Raw genomic sequence first — 21,149 nt, forward strand, 5'->3', positions numbered from 1 at the left:
GGGGCTCTGGCGGCCCAAAGGAAGCACTGCAGGTTGGGGCAGGAGGAAAGGGGGGCGGTTAGGTTTATTCTCTCCGCATGGGGAAGCTGGACAGCCGAGATGCAGAGTCGCAGGGCTGGTCTGCAAGGCCTTTCTCCCCATGTCCTCACGTGGTCATCCCTCTGTCTGTGCCCTGGTCTCCTTACAAGGACACTGTCACACTGTATTAGGGCCCATCCTAATGGCTCAAGAAATTGCCTCTCTACTGACCCCGATCTCCAAATGCAGCCTCATGGGGAGGAGGGAGGAGGGCCCCAGCATATCGGGGGCAGGAGTTAGAAGGAGCCATCATTCCATCATTCTTCCCTGCCTCCCTGGGGCGTCCTCCACCCCCGGCTTTCTTTGTCATCCTCACCATCATCCTAGGGGCCTGCTCAGAGCACCCCCAGCCCCCATCTTCCTTTTTTCTCCCAGCCCCTCCCCAGGGAAGAGAATCAGGCCACAATGGAGCCATGGTCCAGGCACTTGGTGCCACCTCCAGTCGCCCCATCCTTACCATGTCCCTCGGGCCACTGGAGCCCGACTCGGTCCCTCTCTAACTCCCTTTTCTCTGAAAATCAATAACAATACCTTCTTTCTCATACTCAGTTTTACAACGTTTTACTTCCCAACCCAAGGCTCCATTTTTTTAATGGAGACTCACTTTGTCACCAGCAAATGTGTTCCAGACGATAAACCTTCATCCTCAGATCCGTTTGGGGTGGGGGGTGGACACAGAAATGGGGTAAGAACTGGGGCCGGAGGACAGGTGGGACTCGGGGTCAGGCAGACATGGTGGGATCCCCTCCCAAGCCGCTGGCTCGCCGGCCTCCCACAGGCTCTGCATCCTCCATGTCAGGGACCCCAGAGCCTCAAGATCAGGTTCATGGATGACTCACTCTCTCCACCAAAGAGGGGCTGCAGGGCATCATATAGACACATGCCCAAGGGCATGAATTCCACATGCCTGCACTGAGCCTTTGCCCAGCGTCAGAGCTGAAGAGCCGGGCGCCCGCACGTGTGAGGATGGTGTTCAGTGATAATTGCAGCTGGGGGACAGTAAGTCGGGGTTGGAGGGGGTGAATGTCACGAAGCAGGGAAGGGGATGGTCGGTGGGACGCCGTCTGGTTTGCAGACTGGGGTCAGGGAGGCGCGCCCCTCCACACAGGGTGGGGACACAGAGCCTGTCCAGCTGTGGTTGCAGCATCTTCAGTTTTCTCAGGCCAGGGTCTCCCTGGGATTTGGCCTTGAGCTGATAGAAACTTAGTGTTTGTGCAAATCTTCACAAGCCTCATGGAGAAGAGGGTCACTGCCCTCCCAGCCTCAGGAAGCTTCTCGTCCAGCAGGGGTGACCAGTTTAATCCAGTAACCACCTAAATCTTTCAAAAAGTCTGCACCGAAGGAGGTAACAGAAAACTGATCCCAAGCATCAGAATGCCTGCTGAGAAGTGAAGCTGGGGTCTGCGGGCTTCCCGACGTCAGGGGTCAGCAGAGGCGCCCTCGCCCCCCCAGGAGGTGGAGGTGGAGAGAATGGGTCTGGGCATTTTTCTGACCCGCTCTTGTGTCTCTAGTGAACAGATTCCGAGCTCTAAGGGGCTGAGATGGGAGGGCCTGCTGTGAGAGCGTGATCCTGGCCCATCGCCTTCCTGCCCTCCTGTCTTTCACTTCATATTTACATTTTTAATTTACTTTACTGTCTCGATGGTGTTTGTAAAATCAAACTAAATCCTCATTGGAACCTGTCGGGGTAGAAGCAAGCAGACATGAGCTAGGTTTCCTGAAACCACCAGAAGCATCCTTATGCAGCTCCAGCCAAGACGGTCCTTTCCTTGGAGGGCTGTGAGTCTGCTCCCCAGGGACGGGCTGTTAATACTCCTGCGGCTTCTAACGTGCCACCACCTAGTTTATCTCCCGGGAGGTCCTACTGATTGATAAATGCCCTCAGGCAGTGAAGGATTCACGCTTTGCCTCTTCCCAGACACAGTCACTTGTTTTAATTGTTAATGTACCTGTTTGAATCAAAGGTATGTGCAGAAATATTTTGACTTCAGCTTTTTTTAATGTTTTAAGTGAGTAAAATGGAGAGGCTGGCTGGTAGACACAGCTCTCTCTCTCTGACTTGTGATGCAGGAAAGAAGGTTTAGTTCTAGCCAACCATTTAGAAAATGGGCATTCGGGAGCTCCCCTCGTGGCTCAGTGGTTAACGAATCCGACTAGGAACCATGAGGTTGAGGGTTCGATCCCTGGCCTTTCTCAGTGGGTTAAGGATCTGGCGTTGCCGTGAGCTGTGGTGTAGGTTGCAGACGCGGCTCGGATCCCTCATTGCTGTGGCTCTGCTGTAGGCTGGTGGCTACAGCTCTGATTTGACCCCTAGCCTGGGAACCTCCATATGCCGCAGGAACGGCCCTAGAAAAGGTAAAAAGACAAAAAAAGAAAAAAAAAAAAAAGAAAGAAGGAAAGAAAAAAGAAAACGGGCATTCATAAGAAGGAAGCAAGTCACCCTGAGAATGGTAGTGGTATCGTCAGTGACAGCAGCTTCCCTGTCCCCCCAGTGTCACACCTACTGGCAATTCCCTTGTTTAGGCCCTGCCCACCAACAAAGGTACTTCTTCCTACTCTTCTCACAGGTAAATTATTTCCAGATGAGTCATGCAGACGCAGAGACTTGGTCTATACCTTCCCAAACAAGACCTTCTCCCCCACATTCCCCTGTTAACGAACCTTAAGCAGTTAGACATCGATGCTGGGGAAAATTGGATAATGGCATAAATCCATGCTGATGTTCTCTCCTTTATCATTGGATGTAGTGAAAGAACATGTTTCTCCTGGAAATTGCCAGGCACTCAGCAAAAAAATGAATACTGTCTAGACTACTTTCTGGTGGATGCACAGATTTTAAATTAAAATGCTCACACCAGGGATTGCAATATGAGTTTCCATCATCTTGAAAAGTTTGGACAAATTTAATTTTCATAAAACTTCCAGTTTATAAATTGAGAAATTTCAGGTAGTCATCAACACTTCCTTAAAAGTTACTGTGAACTCCTGTTTCAATATTATATTTGCTAATGAAATAATTCTCAAAACTCAAATATTTTAAAACAATCTTTATTTTGCAAGATTCCAACATATACGTTTGGGAATTGGTAACAGACCTTTCTGACAGGTTATAAATTTTTGTCGAAGCAGAAATGTATGATAATCATTAAAAGTTGTAAAAGCAGAGAGATTAAAATTGATTAAAATTAAGAAAATTGATTTGTATCAAAATTCAGGAGAAGGACTGGAAAACAATTTTAAGTACTTTTTGAAGCTACCCACGTGTTTCTCAAGGCATATTTTTCTAAAAAAGTCAGGAAAGACTTTGGGTCTCAGGAGTAAGGGGTGAGGTTTACAGCCCTTAGTTTACTTCTGCGTTTTGGAAGCCATTGTTTTTGAGTGAAGAATAAAGTTCTATTTAACAGCTATTTCTTTAGCCCATAACTAAGAGGTCATTTGGGGAGTTCCCATCGGGGCTCAGTGGTTAATGAACCCGACTAGTATCCATGAGGACTCAGGTTCAATCCCTGGCCTCACTCAGTGGGTTAAGGATCTGGCATTGCCGCGAGCTGTGGTGTAGGTTGCAGACATGGCTCAGATCCCGAGATGCTGTGGTGTAGGCCGGCAGCTACAGCTCTGATCCGACCCCCAGCCTTGGAATCTCCATATGGCACGGGTGCAGCCCTAAAAAGACAAAAAAAAAAAAAAAGCATTTGGTAATTAAGTACAATTAAGTTGCTAGGGGTGCTCACCATAAATGCTTAATCAAAAATATAATGAAATTCTGAAAAAACTCCTCATGTTGACATTCCCCTCCCAAAAGACATCTAGGTGCAATTTTTCTTTTAAAATAGAACTTTGATACATGTGGCATTAGGGGAATTAAGAAAACAAGCTACTTGCATACCTTACACGTTATTGGTGATACTATTGAAACTGCTGTTCAAAGAGGCAAGTGAGATCATTAGGGTATGTGTGTGATCAACATATGCAGGGTACACTATGGAACAGAATCACTAGGGTGTGTGTGTGTGTGTGTGTGTGTGTGTGTGTGTGATCACTATGGAACAGGGTACACTGAAAAAAGAGATTGAGTTCATCCTAAATTTTAGCTGAGGTTGCGGTTTGAACATGTGAAAGTCTCCTTCCGGTCATTTTCGGTTTGCAAGTTGGCCATTTGCATCCGTTTGCCTGAGCCAGCAGTTTTCATCCCCCTGAGCATCCCTTTCATGAAGCCCTTTCTGGCTGCAAGGAACAGATGCCTCAAGTCACCTTCAGGCATACAGTTTGCTGCAGAGGCCACGGGGATTTCGGGGGCAGGGCCCTATTGCGAGTGCCCAGCTGCTGCGCACAAAGGACCAGTGCGTCTTTCCAGGAGGAGGGCCATGGGGTCCCTGCGACCCTGGTCATCATGCCCTTGGACCTGGGCATCCCACATGAGCGCTGAGACGGTCCCTGCTCTGCTGCTACTGCACTGACACACCCTCTCTGATTGCCTAGATCTCAAATCCCCAAGAAAGAGGGGTGTCTTGTTCTCTGCTCACAAGGCAGCAGGATGTGCTGGCTCGGCCTCCCTCCTCACGGATCAGGCCTCCTCCATCCCTTATCCCCTAAGGATGGCGCAGAAGAGGGTTCACGGAAGGTCTGTGACATGGGCAGTTCACTAGCGGTCAGGGAGCTGTGCCTGCAGCCCCACAGTATCTTGAGCTCTTGTCCAAATGTGCATGGCTGAAAAAGTAGGCAATAGATTTGATTTTACTAAATTGGGAACTAGGCTTACAAGGTTGACAGGTGTTTTCATCCCTCTGGACAAGTGCTAAGCGGGTGGAGCCTCTGAGGATCCCACGCATCGCCAAAGGGCGAACAGCACCTGAGCCCCCTCGAGTCCAGTCGCTTGCTGGGTTGTGAGTGGCTCATCCAGCTCTGTCCCTGTCCCCAGAGATCCTGCTGAGACTGGAAGGGGGGTCCCTCCAGGAGGTGGAGCAAAGAACAAAGGCGGCTGTAGAGGACACCACAGGCACTGCCCCCACCCCATGTCTAGGCCCAAGAAGACCGATGTTCCCGCTGGAATGTGACAAGGACACTCTCTGTTGCATGTTCCAAAACTATTGACATCCGCAGTGCTCTTGAACCCTGCCTACTCCCCCAACCCTCGATTCTGTTGTGTCCTCATTTCACCGCCAGATAGGCTCCCTCCCTAAATAAGAAATTCCCTGAAAACCCAACCAGAATTGAATTGCAAAGCCTATTAAATTGGTGCAGATCCCTTGGCTGATTCCCAAGGCTCGGCACTCTGCCTCGGCTATTAGATGGATTGGATGAAGCACTTTGCATGCAGTGGAACGCCCCCTGGGCAGGTGCCGAAGGTCCCCTCCCCCCTCAGGCTGAGGGCTGGCACATACCTCATTCTCCCCTGAGGCCCTCCTCTAGGAACTGGGGTTTACCGTCATTGTTCAAACCTCTGTCCTGATATGGAGTCTCTAGATGCTGCCTGGAAATTCTGAAAGGGCCAAAGTTGGAGACGGGACCTCCCAGCACCCACATCGGCCTCCTGGACGGAAGGATACACCTCTTCCTCCAACATGCCAGGGATGTGATCTGACACATGAGGTTTTTGTCTGATGTGGCAGTAAACAGCATACGTGTCCAAAGGAGCCCCGAAAGCTAAAACAGTGTGTGTTCCCAGGGCCCTGGCTCATCAAGCACAAATCAGTGGGTGTCAGAAGTGGACACATCCGTGTGGTTTTCACACCCCATCCAAGCAATGGGGGTGCACAGCCCTGGTGAGAGCAGAGAGCACACTGCCAGCCCCTTGCTTTCCCCCTGCCTGCTGGCCTGCTCCTGGTTTCTGCAGGGTCTCACCTCCCACCTGCTACGGCCTGTGTCCAGGCAGGGTCTGGGATGGGCAGTATGGATGACGGCTGAACCAGGTGGTCAGCAGGAGAGGACAGGGGACAGAGGCTCCCACAGGCCCCACCTTGAACTCTCCCCCGGGGCTACTCCGTCTGGGCATCTGTGACCCAATGAGAGAAAGAAAAACACCAGGACCACAACCAGACAGACCTCCTCCCGGCCTGTCCAGTCCGAGATGAGAGGGCAGCTGACTTTGCCCCCACATATGGCAGTACCAGGGGTCCGGGGAGCTGCAGCGTGTCTACACACAGGGAGGGTCCCAAGCCTGCAGGCTTATGACCTGGCACCCACACGGCCCCCAGCAGTGAGGACGGCAGCCTTCACTCCCAGGGTAACACAGCTGTTCCTCTGAAAATGTGGAAACCACACAAGCTTTGAGGGTTTTGTCCACTGGGGGCCATGATTTTATAAAAGCAAAATTTTTTTAATAAAGGAAAAGCAGAGCAAAGGGCCTGAAAAGCTCAGCAGTAGAATCGTTTCAACAGAACTGCACTCAGCACATCACAGTTTGGAAGTGGCAGGGGTTTGGGGCAGAACCTCCCTTACAAAGGCTCCAGCTGCTTGAAAATAGTAACTGCTCTTCTGGCAACTCCAGCCTTAGAAGATGGTGGAGGATCTAAGTGTTGCTCAGGGGCCTTGGGGCAGGTCCTGCCCCTGGCAGAGCGCTGGGCACAGAGCCTCTGTATTAGCTTCTCTCCTGACATTATCATGCAGCTGCCAGCCTGATGGACAGGTAGTGCTTCACGGGACACTGCCGTGTACATGGTGACTCAGACAAAAGATTGGCTGGGGCACAAAGCCACAGAGGAAGCCTCTGCGTGCAACCCCAGCCAACCCGAAGTTGGGGCAGCCTCTGCCGTTTACAGGCAGGTGGGCTGCATCCCTGAGGTGAGATCCCTCCGTGTGGGGGACAACGCGCAGGAACTCGCCTTGCAGTTGCTTCCCCTGGGGGGTGCTGGTGCACAGCCCAGTTTGAAGGCCTTTGAAGTACTGGGTAAATAAATGGAGCACCTCAAGTGGGTGAGGAAATTCATGGTGTTCCTGAGCGGTCACAGGGCCAGATCTTGGACAGCAGGAGTAAGAGAAGCTCAGACTCAAGCAGGCCAGATTCCAGACCCTGTGCCCTGTGCGGTCCCAGCGCATTCAGTCTCCCCCAGCGGTTATCCAGCAGGTGATTATACATTTGCTGTATAACCTGGACTAATATTATCAGATCATTTTAAGTTAGTTTATTTACTAATTTATACCTTGTCTTGTTTTATAAGAATATGAAAGGCAATAACAAAACCATGTAAAATACACTGATGAAATATAAATGCAGGTACGTAACCATGATCCAGGAACTTGCAGTAAGAATGATGGACTAAGGGAGACACTGTGACTGTCATGGACCACACACTGGCCCTGAGCCACCGGGCAATCACAGCAGTGGAACCCCCGTAGCAAAGAAAGGACATTTAGAAGCAAACAGACAAGCCAAACGCACTGCTTTCCCAAACGGCACTGCACAAATCCTTTACTGAGGTCTAAACACATGAGGATAACATTTTTAAAGTTTGTATACATTCAATTTTGTGGTTTTGTTTATGTCTTCTTCCATCATATAATATTTATTCATTTGTAAGAGGTCTATGGGTATGTAATTCATATACCACACCACTCACTATTAAAATGTACCAGCCAATGGTTTCTTCATATTTACAGATACGTGCACCCACCATGGCAGAGTCAATCTTAGGATATTTCATCACTCCATACCCTAGCAGTCACCCCAACTCCCCACCCCAGCTCCTGGCATCGATAATCTAATTCCTGCCTCTGAGGATTTGCCCTTCCGACACTTCGTAGGAGTGGGATCCGTAACGGTGGTCCTCTGTGACCCCCCCTTTCACTCAGCATGTTTTGAAGGTCCAGCCATCAGGTACCATGTTTCCATACTTAAATGGTTTATTGCAGAATAATATGCCATTTCGATGGACATAACTACTTTTGTTTATCATTCATCCATGGATGGGCATTTGGGGGGTTTCTTTTTCTGACTATTACAAATAATCCTGCTATGAACTCAGGTATAAGTTTTTGTTGGCTTCTGCCTTTGTTCCTCTGGGGCAATTATCTAGGATTTGAATTCCCGGGTCAAGTGGTTACTCTGTGTTTAACCTTCTGAAGAACTTCTGAAACACCTGCCCCACCTCCCCAGCAGGGCATGAGGCTTCCCTTCTTCTGTATCCTCAGCAACACTTATTTAGACATCCTGGTAGTGGGAAGGGGTATCTCGTTGTGGGTTCAATTGCATTTCACTGATGGCTGGTGGTGGTCAAGCATCTTTTCATGGACATTTATTGGCCATTTTTATGTCTTCTTTGGAGAAATGTCTGTTCAGCTCCTTTGCCCATTGTTTGCATTATTTATCTTTTATAATTGAGTTGTAAGAGTTCTTTATACATTCTAGATAGTTTCCTCACTAGATACGTGATTTGCAAAAAACTTTCCTATTTGGGTTATCTTTTCACTTTGCCAGTGGTGTCCTTTAAAGCTGTAAAGTTTTTCAATTAAGGGAGTCCATTTTAACTTTTTTTTCTTTTTTTCCCCTGCGCTTTTGATGACATATCTAAGAAACCATTTGTAATCCACATTCACAAAGAGGTGCATGTATGTTTTTCTCTTGAGATTTTTATACTTTCATCCCTTTCTTCTTAAGTCTTTGTTCCATTTTGTTCATTTTTGCACATAACATGAGGTGGAGGTACAACTTCCTTCTTCGGCATGTGGAAATCCAGTTGTCCCAGCGCCTTTTGTAGAAGAGACTGTTCTTTCTCTATTTAACAGTCTTGGCAGCCTTATCAGAAATGAACTGGCCATAGGTGCTTGGGTTTATTAATGGACTCCTAATTCTATTCCATTGGTCTCTACATGGATCCTTATGCTAGAACCACACTGTTTGATTACTGTAACTTTGTAGTAAGTTTTGGAATTGGGACATGTGAGTCCCCCAATTTTGTTCTTCTTTTGCAAGATGGTTTTGGCTGCTTGGGACCCATGGCATTTCCACTGAATTTAAGGATTATCTCTTCCACTTCTGCAAAAATACCAGCTGAAATTTCAGTAGGGGTTGTGTTGAATCTGGAGGTCACTTTTGATAGCCTTGAACTCTTAAAAATATTAAGTCTTCTAATCCAGAGATACATGATGTCTCTCCATTTCTTCTTTCATCTCCACCACCGCTTCCTAGTGTTCAGTGTGCAAATCTTTCACCTCTTTGGTTAAATGTAGATGTAGGTATTTTATCCTCATAGATTTTATTGTGAATAGAATAGTTTTCCTAATTTCCTTTTTGGATAGTTCATTGCTCTTATGTAGAAACACAACTGATTTTTGTGTTTTTATCTTGTAACCTGCAAGTTAGTTGATTTTATTAGTTCTAATAGCCTTCTCATGTGTTCTGTGGGAATTTCTCTATATAAGAACATGTCATCTGTGAATAGATAGTTTTACATCTCCCTTTCAAATTTGGATGCCTTTTTCTTTGTTTTTCTTATCTAATTGCTCTGGCTAGAACTTCCAACAGCAAAAGTGGGCAATTTTGTCTTGTTCCAGACCTTAGAGGTAAAGCTTTCACTCTTTCACAGTGAGTATGTGGGTTGTTCATAAATGCCACTGTAATGTAATGTTGAAGACATTCCCTTCTATTTCTGACTTTCTGGGTGTTTTTTATCATGAAATCATGTGGAATTTTGTCAAATGCCAATCTTTTTTTTTTTTTTTTTTGGTTTTTAGGGTAGCACCTGTGGCATGTGTAAGTTCCCAAGCCAGGGGTCAAATCGGAGCTGCAGCTGCCAGCCTACACCACAGCCACAGCAATGCCAGATCTGAGCTGCATCTGCAACCTGTAGACACAGCACATGGCAATGCCAGACCTTTAACCCATTGAACAAGGCCAGCGATCGAACCCACGTTCTCATGGATACTAGTCGGGTTCATTACCACTGAGCCACAACAGGAATTCCTCAAATGCTAGTTCTGCATCAGCTGACATGATTGTGGGTTTTTTTCTTTCATTTTGTTAATGTATTATAATACACTGATTGATTTTTTTAAATTTAAGTTTATTGGGAGTTCCCGTCGTGGCGCAGTGGTTAACAAATCCGACTAGTAACCATGAGGTTGCGGGTTTGGTCCCTGCCCTTGCTCAGCGGGTTAACGATCCGGCGTTGCCGTGAGCTGTGGTGTAGGTTGCAGACGCGGCTCGGATCCCGCGTTGCTGTGGCTCTGGCGTAGGCCGGTGGCTACAGCTCCGATTCGACCCCTAGCCTGGGAATCTCCATATGCCGTGGGAGCGGCCTAAGAAATAGCAAAAAGACCAAAAAAAATAAATAAATAAATTTAAGTTTATTGGTGTCTAGTTGACTTACAATGTTGTACTACTTTCTGTTATACAGCAAAATGAATCAGTCATATACATAAAGATACCCGTTATTTTTCCCATATAGGTTATTACAAATTATTGGGTAGATTTTCCTGTGCTATGCAGTAGGTTCTCATTAATATATGGTATTTTATATACGTTATTCTCACCATCCCAGTGATTTTTGTCATGTTGAACCATCTTTGCACTCCCACAATAAATCCAACTTGGCCCTGGTGTATAATCACTTTATTGTGCTGCTGGATTAGGTTTGCTGGGATTTTGTTGAGGATTTTTGCTTCTATATTCATAAGGGATATTGGTCTGTAACTTTCTTTTCTTGTGATCTCTCTCTGTGGCTGCCATATCAGGGTAATGCTGGTAATTTTAAGGGAGTTAAGAAGTTTTTCTTCCTCTCCTATTTTTTTTTTTTTTTTTTTAGAGTTTGAGAAGGATTGGTGTCAATTCTTCTCTAAATATTTTGTAGAATTCACCAGTGAAGTCTTCTGGTCCTGGACTTTACTTTGTTGGGTGGTTTTGTTTTGTTTCATTTTTTGGTCTTTTTGTCTTTTTAGGGCCACACCCACGGCATATGGAGGTTCCCAGGCCAGGGGTCTCATCGGAGTTTCAGCCGCCAGCCTACACCACAGCCACAGCAACGCAGGATCTGAGCCGCTTCTGTGACCTTCACCACAGCTCACAGCAATGCCGGATCCCTAATCTGCTGAGCAAGGCCAGGGATCGAACCTGCGTCCTCATGGATGCCAGTCGGGTTTGTTAACCACTGAGCCACGAGGGGAACTCCTGTTGGGAGGCTTTTGATTACTGATTCAATCTCCTTACTTATAAGTTCTGTCTTATAGTTCTGTCAAGATTTTCTATTTATCTTAAAGTTATTTGCGTATCTCTATGATTCTGTCCATTTCATCTAGGTTATCTAACTTGCTGGCATGCAACTGCTCTTAGTACTCCCTTAAAATCTTTTTTATTTATACAAGATTAGTAGTAATCCACCAGTTTTTTTCTGATTTTAGTAATTTGAGTGTTTTTTTCTTTTCAGTCTAACTAAAGGTTTGTCAATTTTTTGATTTTTTTGAAGAAACAACTTTTTTATTTCATTGATTCTCTGTACTATTTCTTACTTCATTTATCCCCACTCTGAGTTGTATTATTTCCTTCTACCAACTTTATATGTAGTTTTCTTTTCCTATCCCTGTGAATTTGAAGATCAGGTTTTGAATTTTGGCAAAGAAGTTAGCTGGGGTTTTGATGAGGATTTCGTTGCATGTGCAGGCCAATTTGGAGAATAGTCCCATCTTAACCATGCTAATTCTTCCAAGTTATAAATATGGGATCGCTTTCCATTTATTTAAAGCATCACTAATTTCTTTCAACCATGTTTTGTAGTTGTCAACATACAGATCTTGAACGTTTCAATTTTTGAGGAAATTTTAAGGGGTTTTTAAATAGGCTCCCTTTGACATGATGAGCCGCATCTCTCATGTCTTCACATGGTAAATACAGGAATAGGTCCACTTGGCTCTTTCTTTCTGTCTTCCCTGAACTGCACTGTACTGCAGGGTCCTGGCAAGACAGCAGGGTGGCCTGCAGCTCCTGGGGAGTGAGAAGGAAGGTGGGCTGAGCAGGTGCTGCCTGGAGGGCAGCAGGAGGGAGGAGGGGGAGGATGGGAAGATGAAGCAGGGCAGAAGGGACAGCTCCCAGTTTCACATGAGACCCCACTGACATTTCTGGGGAAATGTTGGTGAGTTTAATGGTTTGGGAAGATACGTCATTCTTTAGCAGGCAACACCATGGCGTGCGTGACAATGTTTTTGCTCTTTCATTTTGTCTCATTCCAGCTGCTCTTTCTGTTTAGTCCAGTGGCCTTCCTCCTGTAGCTGACTTGTCCTTCCCAAGTGATGCAGGAGCATGTGATAGCATGGAGGGCCTGTGCCTTCCCAGGAGGCAGATGAGATCAGATGGAAATGCATGGCATGGGCAGGCAATGCAGGTGTCAGGAGACAAAATCAATTTCCTGGGGGAAGGACCTCCAAGCGCCCCTGTCGGGAAGGGCCAGCAGTGCCTGTCCCTGCAGCCAGGGTGTGGCCAGTCCAGGCCTCACGCTCCCCCAAAACACCTGGGCCCATCGCCATGGCATGTACCCAGCTAGGGGGCTTAGGCTGTGCTTGGGGTGGACCCCCAAGCCTGGCTTCACCGGGAAGGGCCCAAGGGCCCCTGCATACTCCCCATCCATCAGCAGCCTGTGATGGCAACAGACCAACAGAGCTGGAGGCTGGGTCTCCAGTGCAGCTGCTGTGGGTGTGGACGTGAGCACGTGTGTGTTTGCATTGCAGTGCAGTCTCAGGAACCCCACTCCACCCCTCCCCAGCCTTGGTCTCCTCAGCCTGCCATGGGAACAGGCCCTGCTCCCTGGGGGCCACGAGGAGGGCAAAGCCTGTGACCCAGCCCCAAACACAGTGAGCACTCCATCACATTCACTGGGTTTTAATAAGCTTAACTCCACCACTCAAAATGTGTTTTTTAGATCGGGTATGCCACCAGTCTCGTGAAACCCAGCAGTAAAATGTGCATTTACATTCTAGCTTGAATTGGGGGAGACAGTTAATGAATAATGATGATAATTGCTGTTTTCTTTTCCTTAATAACAAAAAAGAGTTCAGTGAATAGCTAAGAATTAGGAAGCGAAGATGCCTTCCACTTTTCGTGTTTGTGTTACCTCACTTTCACAAAAAGAAATTGCCAGCCCCTAAGTATTTATTATATGTTATGTAGACTTATTAAAAAAAAAAAACCTATAGTACAAGCCCTCATTATATGTTTTAGTATTGCCATTATTTACGGTAGGTTATTATTTTGTGTGTTGTTATATTTCTGAGAGGTAGTACATGCGTCTCCACACCTGCATCAAGGAATTCATTCCTGGGCAGGGAAATGAGAATGTTATCAACATGTTGCATAATCAAATTTAATTCATTTCAGCAAAACTTGTCTCTTTTATGCTGTTCTTTTATGTAGCCACATTCATAACGTAGCTTCCAGGCTAAACATTAGGCAGAAATGGGATACGTGAGTGGGGCGATAATGGCTCGCTTTTTAATACGGAGCGAGATTAGAATTGTATTAAATTACATGTTAATGGAAAAATAAAGCAAAAGATAATAGGATGACAACTTTATGCTGCCGTAAATTCTAGATTACAGAACACAGTTCTGCTATTTATCAGTTGAGTGCTGAGTTTCCTTTGAAAACTTGCTTTTAATTATATTAAAATATAATGTAACCTAAAATATCCCTTCTTGATATGTGGAAGTGCTCTGGCGATAATTTGGCTGTTGGAAGGAAAGCACTCCTCAGCTATTACAGGAGAGCCCCAACCCCCCACCCCCAAGACACCCAGGCACCTCACATTGTGATGAGGTGAAGACAGCAGAGGTAAAGGGCCCCGACCTGGACCTGGAGACCCCTGTCCTGCCCCCTCCTTACCCCCAGCCCCCCTGGGGCCCCTCCAGACAGGTGTACTTTCTCTCCCGCTGTCAGTCACCCCAGGTATAAGCCTTACCCCTAATTGCTCAGCAATCCCTTTCTTATAATACGTTTCCACGCCCAAGCTGGCCCAGGCAAGTGGTGCTTCTGAAAAGGGGACATTTTGAACCCACACTGCTGTCGAGCCCACGTTTGTGTGCCCAATGCACGGCGAGGCCAAACAAGTGGAAACATCAGAGTTTGAAGCAGGGAAAGGTTTACTGATCGAGAGGCATCAACAACTGTGGGAGACGTAGGTTCATCTCGGATCCGTGTTACTGCTGGCCTGGCGTAAGGTTTCAAGGGCAGCCTTTGAGGTGGGGGCTGCAGGGGGCACGACTTTCTTCTGAGTGACTGGTGGTGCAGGAACGGGGCAAGGTTCCAGGACTCATGATCCTCAGGCTCCTGGTTGCAACTGGCCTGGGGTCTCAGCATGTTCTCTCCATCCCCCACCTGGGCAGGGGTCTCTGCGGGACAGCTCCAAGGGTGTGGCAGATGGTGTGTTTATCCCTAGGGGAGGAACTAGGACTCCTTGCCCTGAACTGTTGTTTAAGCTCTCGTTACTCTTCTTGCTTGACTGCTTTTCCTTTCTTTCCCATGTTCCCTCGCTTCCCTACTTAGTAACCGCTTGGGTCTGCTCTTCAGGAGTCCAGGAAGGCAGGACTCTAGGAAGGCCTAGAAGACTAAAGTCTTTTTCCTCAAGCCAAAAACAGGGAATGCAGAAGGGCTTGTGCCCCCAGATGACCCCCCAGGGTCCTGCTCCATCTCAGCACCCTGGACCAGTCACCAGGCCGCTGTCCCTGGGCAGGTGACAATGTTCCCTCAAGTCCATCCCCAAGCCGGCTGGGTTTGCTGGCACCAGAGCCTGCTGCCTCTCGGCTTCCTTTCCACATCCCACGGTGGCCCTCAGTGTCCTTCGGAGGCCACCCTGGGGGTCAGAGTGGGTGGTCTCTGAGTGCAGGTGTCAAGCCCCCAAGGTTGCAGGCAATGTGCTACAGGGTAGGCTTGTAGTTGGGGAGGGCTCTCTGTGCAGTAGGGCAGCTGGTGATCTGCACCCTCAGCCAGGCCTGCACTGGGCCCTGGGGAGGCGGCCTGGGACAGCAAGGGAGGGGTCAGGGCTCTGACAGCTTCTTCTTCTTTTTCTTTTTTTTTTTTTTTTTTTTTTTTGTCTTTTTGTCTTTTTGCCATTTCTTAGGCCGCACACGCGGCATATGGAGGTTCCCAGGCTAGGGGATGAATCGGAACTGTAGCCACCGGCCTATGCCAGAGCCACAGCAACGCCAGATCCAAGCTGTATCTGCAACCTACACCACAACGCCGGATCCTTAACCCGCTGAGCAAGGCCAGGGATCGAACCCGCAACCTCATGGTTCCTAGTTGGATTCGTTAACCACTGCGCCATGACAGGAACTCCCCGACAGCTTCTTTCCTGAGGAAACAAGGCCCTCACACGTTGAGAAGCCCCACCCTCAACCCAAGGACAGTGCACAGGGGGCTTCTGAGTCTGGTGGCCTGGAGCTGAGTCTCAGAGCACAGATCTTGGAGGAAGCACCTACTGGGAGCGGACGTGCAGAAAGCCCGGGGAGTAGTTAGGAGCAGTGGTTCTCTGTGATCAGAGACAGGGGGCTTCACAGGATAACTGAGAGAGGAATCTGAAGTGGGGGCCCCAACTTGTCAGCCCACGACTGGGAGCATCCACACTTCGCCTGGCTCAGGGTGGGCTGGCACATAGCCACACGGAGCTGCCATCCTCGAGGTGGCCTTGGGCAGCAGGGCGAGGACCAGGGCTGGGTGGTGGGGGCAGAGAATGGACTGGCTGGGGGTGTCTGGGGAACTCAGCTGTGGCCATGGACAAGCAGAGAATTGGGACAGCAAGGCAACCAGCAGGCAGCTGCTGTGGCCCTGGGGACCAGGACTCAGGGCAGAGCCTTGGGTGGGAGAGGTGGGAAGGGGGAGCCAGTGTGGGCAGAGAGGAAGGGGAGGGTAAGTACAGCCGGGAGAGGGACAGAGAGAGGGAGACATTGCACCCTGTCTCAGGCTGTGCGGCAGGCTGCCTGCTGTCCAGAGCAGCCTTGTGGCCCTGATGAAGAGGAGGAGGCACAGCCTGGTCCCTGGGGGAGGTGGTGTGGACATAGGGAGGGAGACGGCCCACCTGGACCCAGTTGGCCTGCATGCTCCCAGCCAGTGGAACAATATTGGTGGGGCTGCCACATCCTCTCCAGGCAAAACCCGAGAGTTTCTTCTCAGCTGTTTTCCTGTTGGAATCAGCTTTCCACATCTGTATTTCCTGATATGTTATAGTATATGCATATTACATGTGAGTGTTTACATCATATGTACATGTTATGTGTGCATATTGTACACAAGAATAGGATCTATTTCCTATACTAGATGCATTTTATATGCCATATGTGCATATTTTATATGGTTATATATGCATTATATAAACCATATAAGCACATTACATACTATAATAGAATCTTTATTTCTTGAATATATTGTAATATATGCATGTTACATATATACTACGTAAATATATGCATTATATACACATTTTATAGTATATACAGTTTACCATAGTAGACTGTTTCCTGCATATATTATATGCACTTTATATACTATATAGACATTTTATATATGGATATATGCATTGTATATATACTATAAGTGCATACTGTACAGTATAATAGAATCTGTATTTTCTGTATATATTACGTTATATACCATATATGCATATTATGTACTATATTTGTATGCTAAATACTACAATAGTCTGTATTTCTTGTATATATTATATGCACATTGTATACTATATGTGCATATTATATATAGATACATATGCATTATATAAACTATATAAGCACATTATATAGTATAATAGTCTGTATTTCCTGAATGTTATAATATATGCATATTATATACATATATTCTATATTAATGTACACATTATCTATCCATGTTATATGTGCATATCATATACTGTAATAGACTCTATTTCCTGTATATGTTATATGCACTTTATGTATTATATAAGCATTTTATATACAGATGTGTGCACTATATATACATACTATAAGTGCATGCTATACACTATATAATAAAATCTATATTTCCTATATGTTACATTATATGGCATATATGCATATTATGTATTATATATATATGCTATACACTAGAATAATCTGTATATACTGTATTATAGCATATCATACTATGTATGCATATCATATATAGATATGTATGTTATATACACAAACTATATAGGCAGAGCATCTGCTGTAATAGAGTCTGTGTTTCCTGCATCTGTTGGGTAGCCAGTTGGAAGCAGCAGAGACAGAAACACTGGGATAGCAGGAAGCAGAGGTGAAGCCAGTGGCCTCTCCAGCAAAGCCTAGAGTCCAGAATACCCTGAACTTGAGAAATACTGACAATGATAACAGTTCCAGGCATAACACAAGGTGCCCTCCTCCTGGGGCTCCACCAGTTGCTTTACCAGGACACAGTTTAGGAAAGGGCATCCTGCCTAGAGTCACAGGCTGGAGGTGGCAGAACTGGGACCCTAACTACTCTGTATCCAAAGGCCCCCATTCCAACCCCTGAGCTCAACTGCCTTCCTTCTGGGAGGCCCAGCAGGGTCCACAACCAGCAGCAGCAAACCCTCAACCCCCCGCACATTGCACCTGAGGTTTGGGGGTCTGTGTGTAATAGCGCGGCTCACAAATCAAAGCTTTTTTGTTTTTCCTGAGTAGGATCTTACAGCTCAAAGTCAAAAATCTGAAATGGGAAGTGAGGAGAGAGAGCCCCCCATCCCCCACCCCGGCTCCACCTGCAAAGCAAGGATACAGCTTTTAAAGGACTCACGACCAGTACCTGTGCCCTTGGCACCTCAGCACCCCCACCCCGCACTCCGCCCCAGCAATACCACTGATTAAATAGATAAATAAATATTAGTTCTTAAACTGGACCACAGCATTCAAATCTACTTGAAATGTAACTTGTTTCCCCTCCATTTTGCCCATTTGTTTAAAACCACAAAGTCTTGCTCTCAAGAGACCTGATGAACATCCTGGACATTAAATATTTGTAGTTGTAGACCCACCCCAGGGAATAGCAGAACTTACTCTTCTTCAGGTTCTTATACCTTAGAGCAGTCGATGTGGTATTAAAAAAAAAAAAAAAAAAAAAAAAAAGATTGTTCATTTGAATGCCCAGACCAGGGGTAACCTCTGGGAAAAACAGTGCCTTCGGCAGGGATGGGCTTCAAGCCCCTTGCCCACCCCGCCCAGAGGGTTTGTCCCAGTTCTCCCCACCCCTGCTGAGTCTCACGGGTGCTTCTGTGTTTTCTCAACAGACCAGCAGTATTCATGGTCCCCAACCCAGCACTTCAATGAGGAGAGGTACCTGCCGGCCCCAAGGACTATGAAAGGGCTCTCCGGGAGTCGGAACCCGCCGCAGCTGTGCTCTGGCCACACCTGTGGCCTGACGCCCCCTGAGGACTTCGAGCATGGCCACGGCCACCTCCACCATGGCCAGGAGACCCGGCAGCCCTACCTGCTCAGCCCGGCGGACAGCTGCCCCGTGGAGCACCACCGCTGCTCCCCCAGGACTTCCATCCATTCGGACTGTGTGGTGATGCCCGTGGTGCTGGGCGACCATGTGTCCAGCAGCACCTTCCCCCGGATGCACTACAGCTCCCACTACGACACGCGGGACGACTGCACCGTGTCCCATGCCGGCGCCAAGACCAACAGGATCCCGGCCAACCTCCTGGACCAGTTCGAGAAGCAGCTGCCCCTGCACAGGGACGGCTTCCACACACTGCAGTACCAGCGGACCTCGGCGGCTGCTGAGCAGCGCAGTGAGAGCCCGGGCCGCATCCGGCACCTCGTGCACTCAGTGCAAAAGCTCTTCACTAAGTCCCACTCTCTGGAGGGCTCGGCCAAGAGCCATGCCAACGGCACCAAGGGTGACGGCCGGCCGGACGAGCATCAGCACGGCCACCATGCCAAGCACGGCAAGCGGAGCAAGAGCAAGGAGCGCAAGCCCGAGGGCAAGCACCGCTCGGGCCTGAGCAGCTGGTGGAGCTCGGATGACAACCTGGACAGCGACAGCACCTACCGCGCCTCCAGTGTGGCCAACAGGCGCCACGTGGCCCACAGCGCCCACTGCTACCCCGATGCGCTGCAGGGCCCCTTCGGGGACCTCTCACTGCGGACCTCCAAGAGCAACAACGACGTGAAGTGCTCAGCCTGCGAGGGCTTGGCCCTCACGCCAGACACCAAGTACATGAAGCGGAGCTCCTGGTCCACACTGACCGTGAGCCAGGCCAAGGAAGCCTACCGCAAGAGCTCCCTGAACCTGGACCAGCCGCTGGTGCCCCAGGACCTGAAGCCGCCGCTGCGGCCCTGCCACTATCTTCAGGTAAGGGGGGCGGGAGGGGCTGCTGCATCTGACCTGGGTCCGGGCCACTGGGCACTGCCTGCCTGTTGGAGCCCTCCGTGCATGACAGGGCCTCAGGGCCTCCAAGGTGGCAGGATGCAGCACCAGGCCTGGACATGTTTCAGCCCAGGATTGTGTTTTCTTCTCTGAAAGTGGCTGGTGTGGCCCAGGGATTGCCTGCTGCTTGAGTAGTTCACAGGCTTATCTGACAGGAGCATCTTTACTTCCTGAAAAGGCCAGCGAGCGTGGTCACAGAAAATGCAGCTGGCCTCTGAGGTGTGCTTTAACCCAAAGCAGATTAAAAACAGCGGATGGCTGGAGGTGGCCTGTCGTGGAACTCACCAGTTTTGTTTTTATTCTCAGGGCCGCATCCACAGCATATGGAAGTTCCCAGGCTGGGGGTCAAATGGGAGCCACAGCTGCTGGCCTACACCACAGCCACAGTAACTCAGGATCCGAGCCACGTCTGCGAGCTACACTGCAGCTCACAGCAACACAGATCCTTAACCCACTGAGCGAGGCCCGGGATCGAACCTGCAACTCATGGATACTAGTTAGATTCGTTACCAGTGAGCCACAATGGGAACTCCGGAATTCTCCTTTTTATGTCCTTTCCTTCCCATTACCGCCTAACCACTAACCACACCATCGCTGAGTGTACCAGCCACTGAGAGGCACCCGCCTCTTTTAAGGAGGTCTCTGCAATTACTTCTATCCGATAACAGGACCATTAGCAGAACTCGAAAGTCTGGAGCTTTCCTTTAGTATATGCATAATTTGTATTCCAGTTTGCAATCACTTGGACTTGCCTGGCCGCGGGTACTGTGGGCCGAGCACTGCGTGAGAGAAATCTTCAGGGATCATGAGTGACAGTGCTAAGTGCAGGCTGAGTCATCAGGCAGTCAATTAATGGAACAGATAAACAACTGTGAATCTTCTCCTGCCTCAGGTGGCTGCAAATCATTTTAGCAATTCCAGGTGCCATCCTGGTACGTTGTCCAAAACCCAGTGGTTCTGTTTTAAAAGGAAATGCCAAGCACACTGCTTTTACAGGCAGATTTTTTCAAGAGGACAAATTGGTAGTTAGATAAAATATTATTTTTATAGCAATGGGAGCGACTTAAATTTTGCTCGTAGTTAGCAAACGCCAATGATACCTAAATATGAAATTTTTACCTGTACATCTAAAGGAACATGATAAATGCAGCCAGGGCCCAGTCTAGTCGTTGCTAGAGAAGCAAAACTCTTGTCTATCTCTGTGTCTGGACCTGGGAAGTCTCTGTGCAGTGTCCCCAGACTTTGCAGGAGGGACCGACCCTGGGCATTGGGCCCCTGTGCCTGACTCCCAGACCTGCCTCCCCTCCCACCTCCTGGGGCGCACATCCTCTGCAGAGCCTCACACCCCGCACCACCCCCTATGCCCACTCCTCTTACTGAACATTGCCTATTTCTCTGCCCTCCAAGAGCTCTTTTTAATTTGTGTTCATGATGGAAGCTGTCAATCCTGTAGCAGGGAAGCGTGACATAATGAACCCTGTCCCTCATCCTCCAGCCTTGGAATCAGCCAGTTCAGGGCGAGGCCTGCCCCATCAGCACCCCACCCACCTTCCTGTCCAGGTGACACAAAACAAAACCCAGGCTCCCCCCGTAGTCCTTTCCCTGTTTATCTCAGAACGACCCCCTGGAAAATAAGGACTCTTCTTTTTGAGACATAACTGTAATACAGGTGAATCATTAAGGAAGAATATTCTTCAATAGTTTCAAATTCCCAGTCACCACCCACCTGCTGTGC

The 21,149-nt window shown here is 48.2% G+C and overlaps 1 protein-coding gene across 6 annotated transcripts in view; it reads left to right on the forward strand.

Annotated features, from left to right (window-relative positions):
- The window catches only part of DLGAP2 (discs, large (Drosophila) homolog-associated protein 2), a 667,132-nt gene that overhangs the window by 554,595 nt on the left and 91,388 nt on the right, over positions 1–21,149 (forward strand). For 5 of the 6 annotated variants that reach the window (XM_021074622.1, XM_021074619.1, XM_021074620.1 and 2 more), the window contains one exon: positions 18,270–19,339. In XM_021074622.1, the coding sequence (XP_020930281.1) occupies positions 18,270–19,339 (1,070 nt within the window). Of the gene's footprint in view, positions 1–18,269; positions 19,340–21,149 lie in introns of those variants that run through there. The other variant, NM_001244586.1, reaches the window with a different exon arrangement.

Source organism: Sus scrofa, chromosome 15 (genome assembly GCF_000003025.6).
Source record: "Sus scrofa isolate TJ Tabasco breed Duroc chromosome 15, Sscrofa11.1, whole genome shotgun sequence".
NCBI lineage: Eukaryota > Metazoa > Chordata > Mammalia > Artiodactyla > Suidae > Sus > Sus scrofa.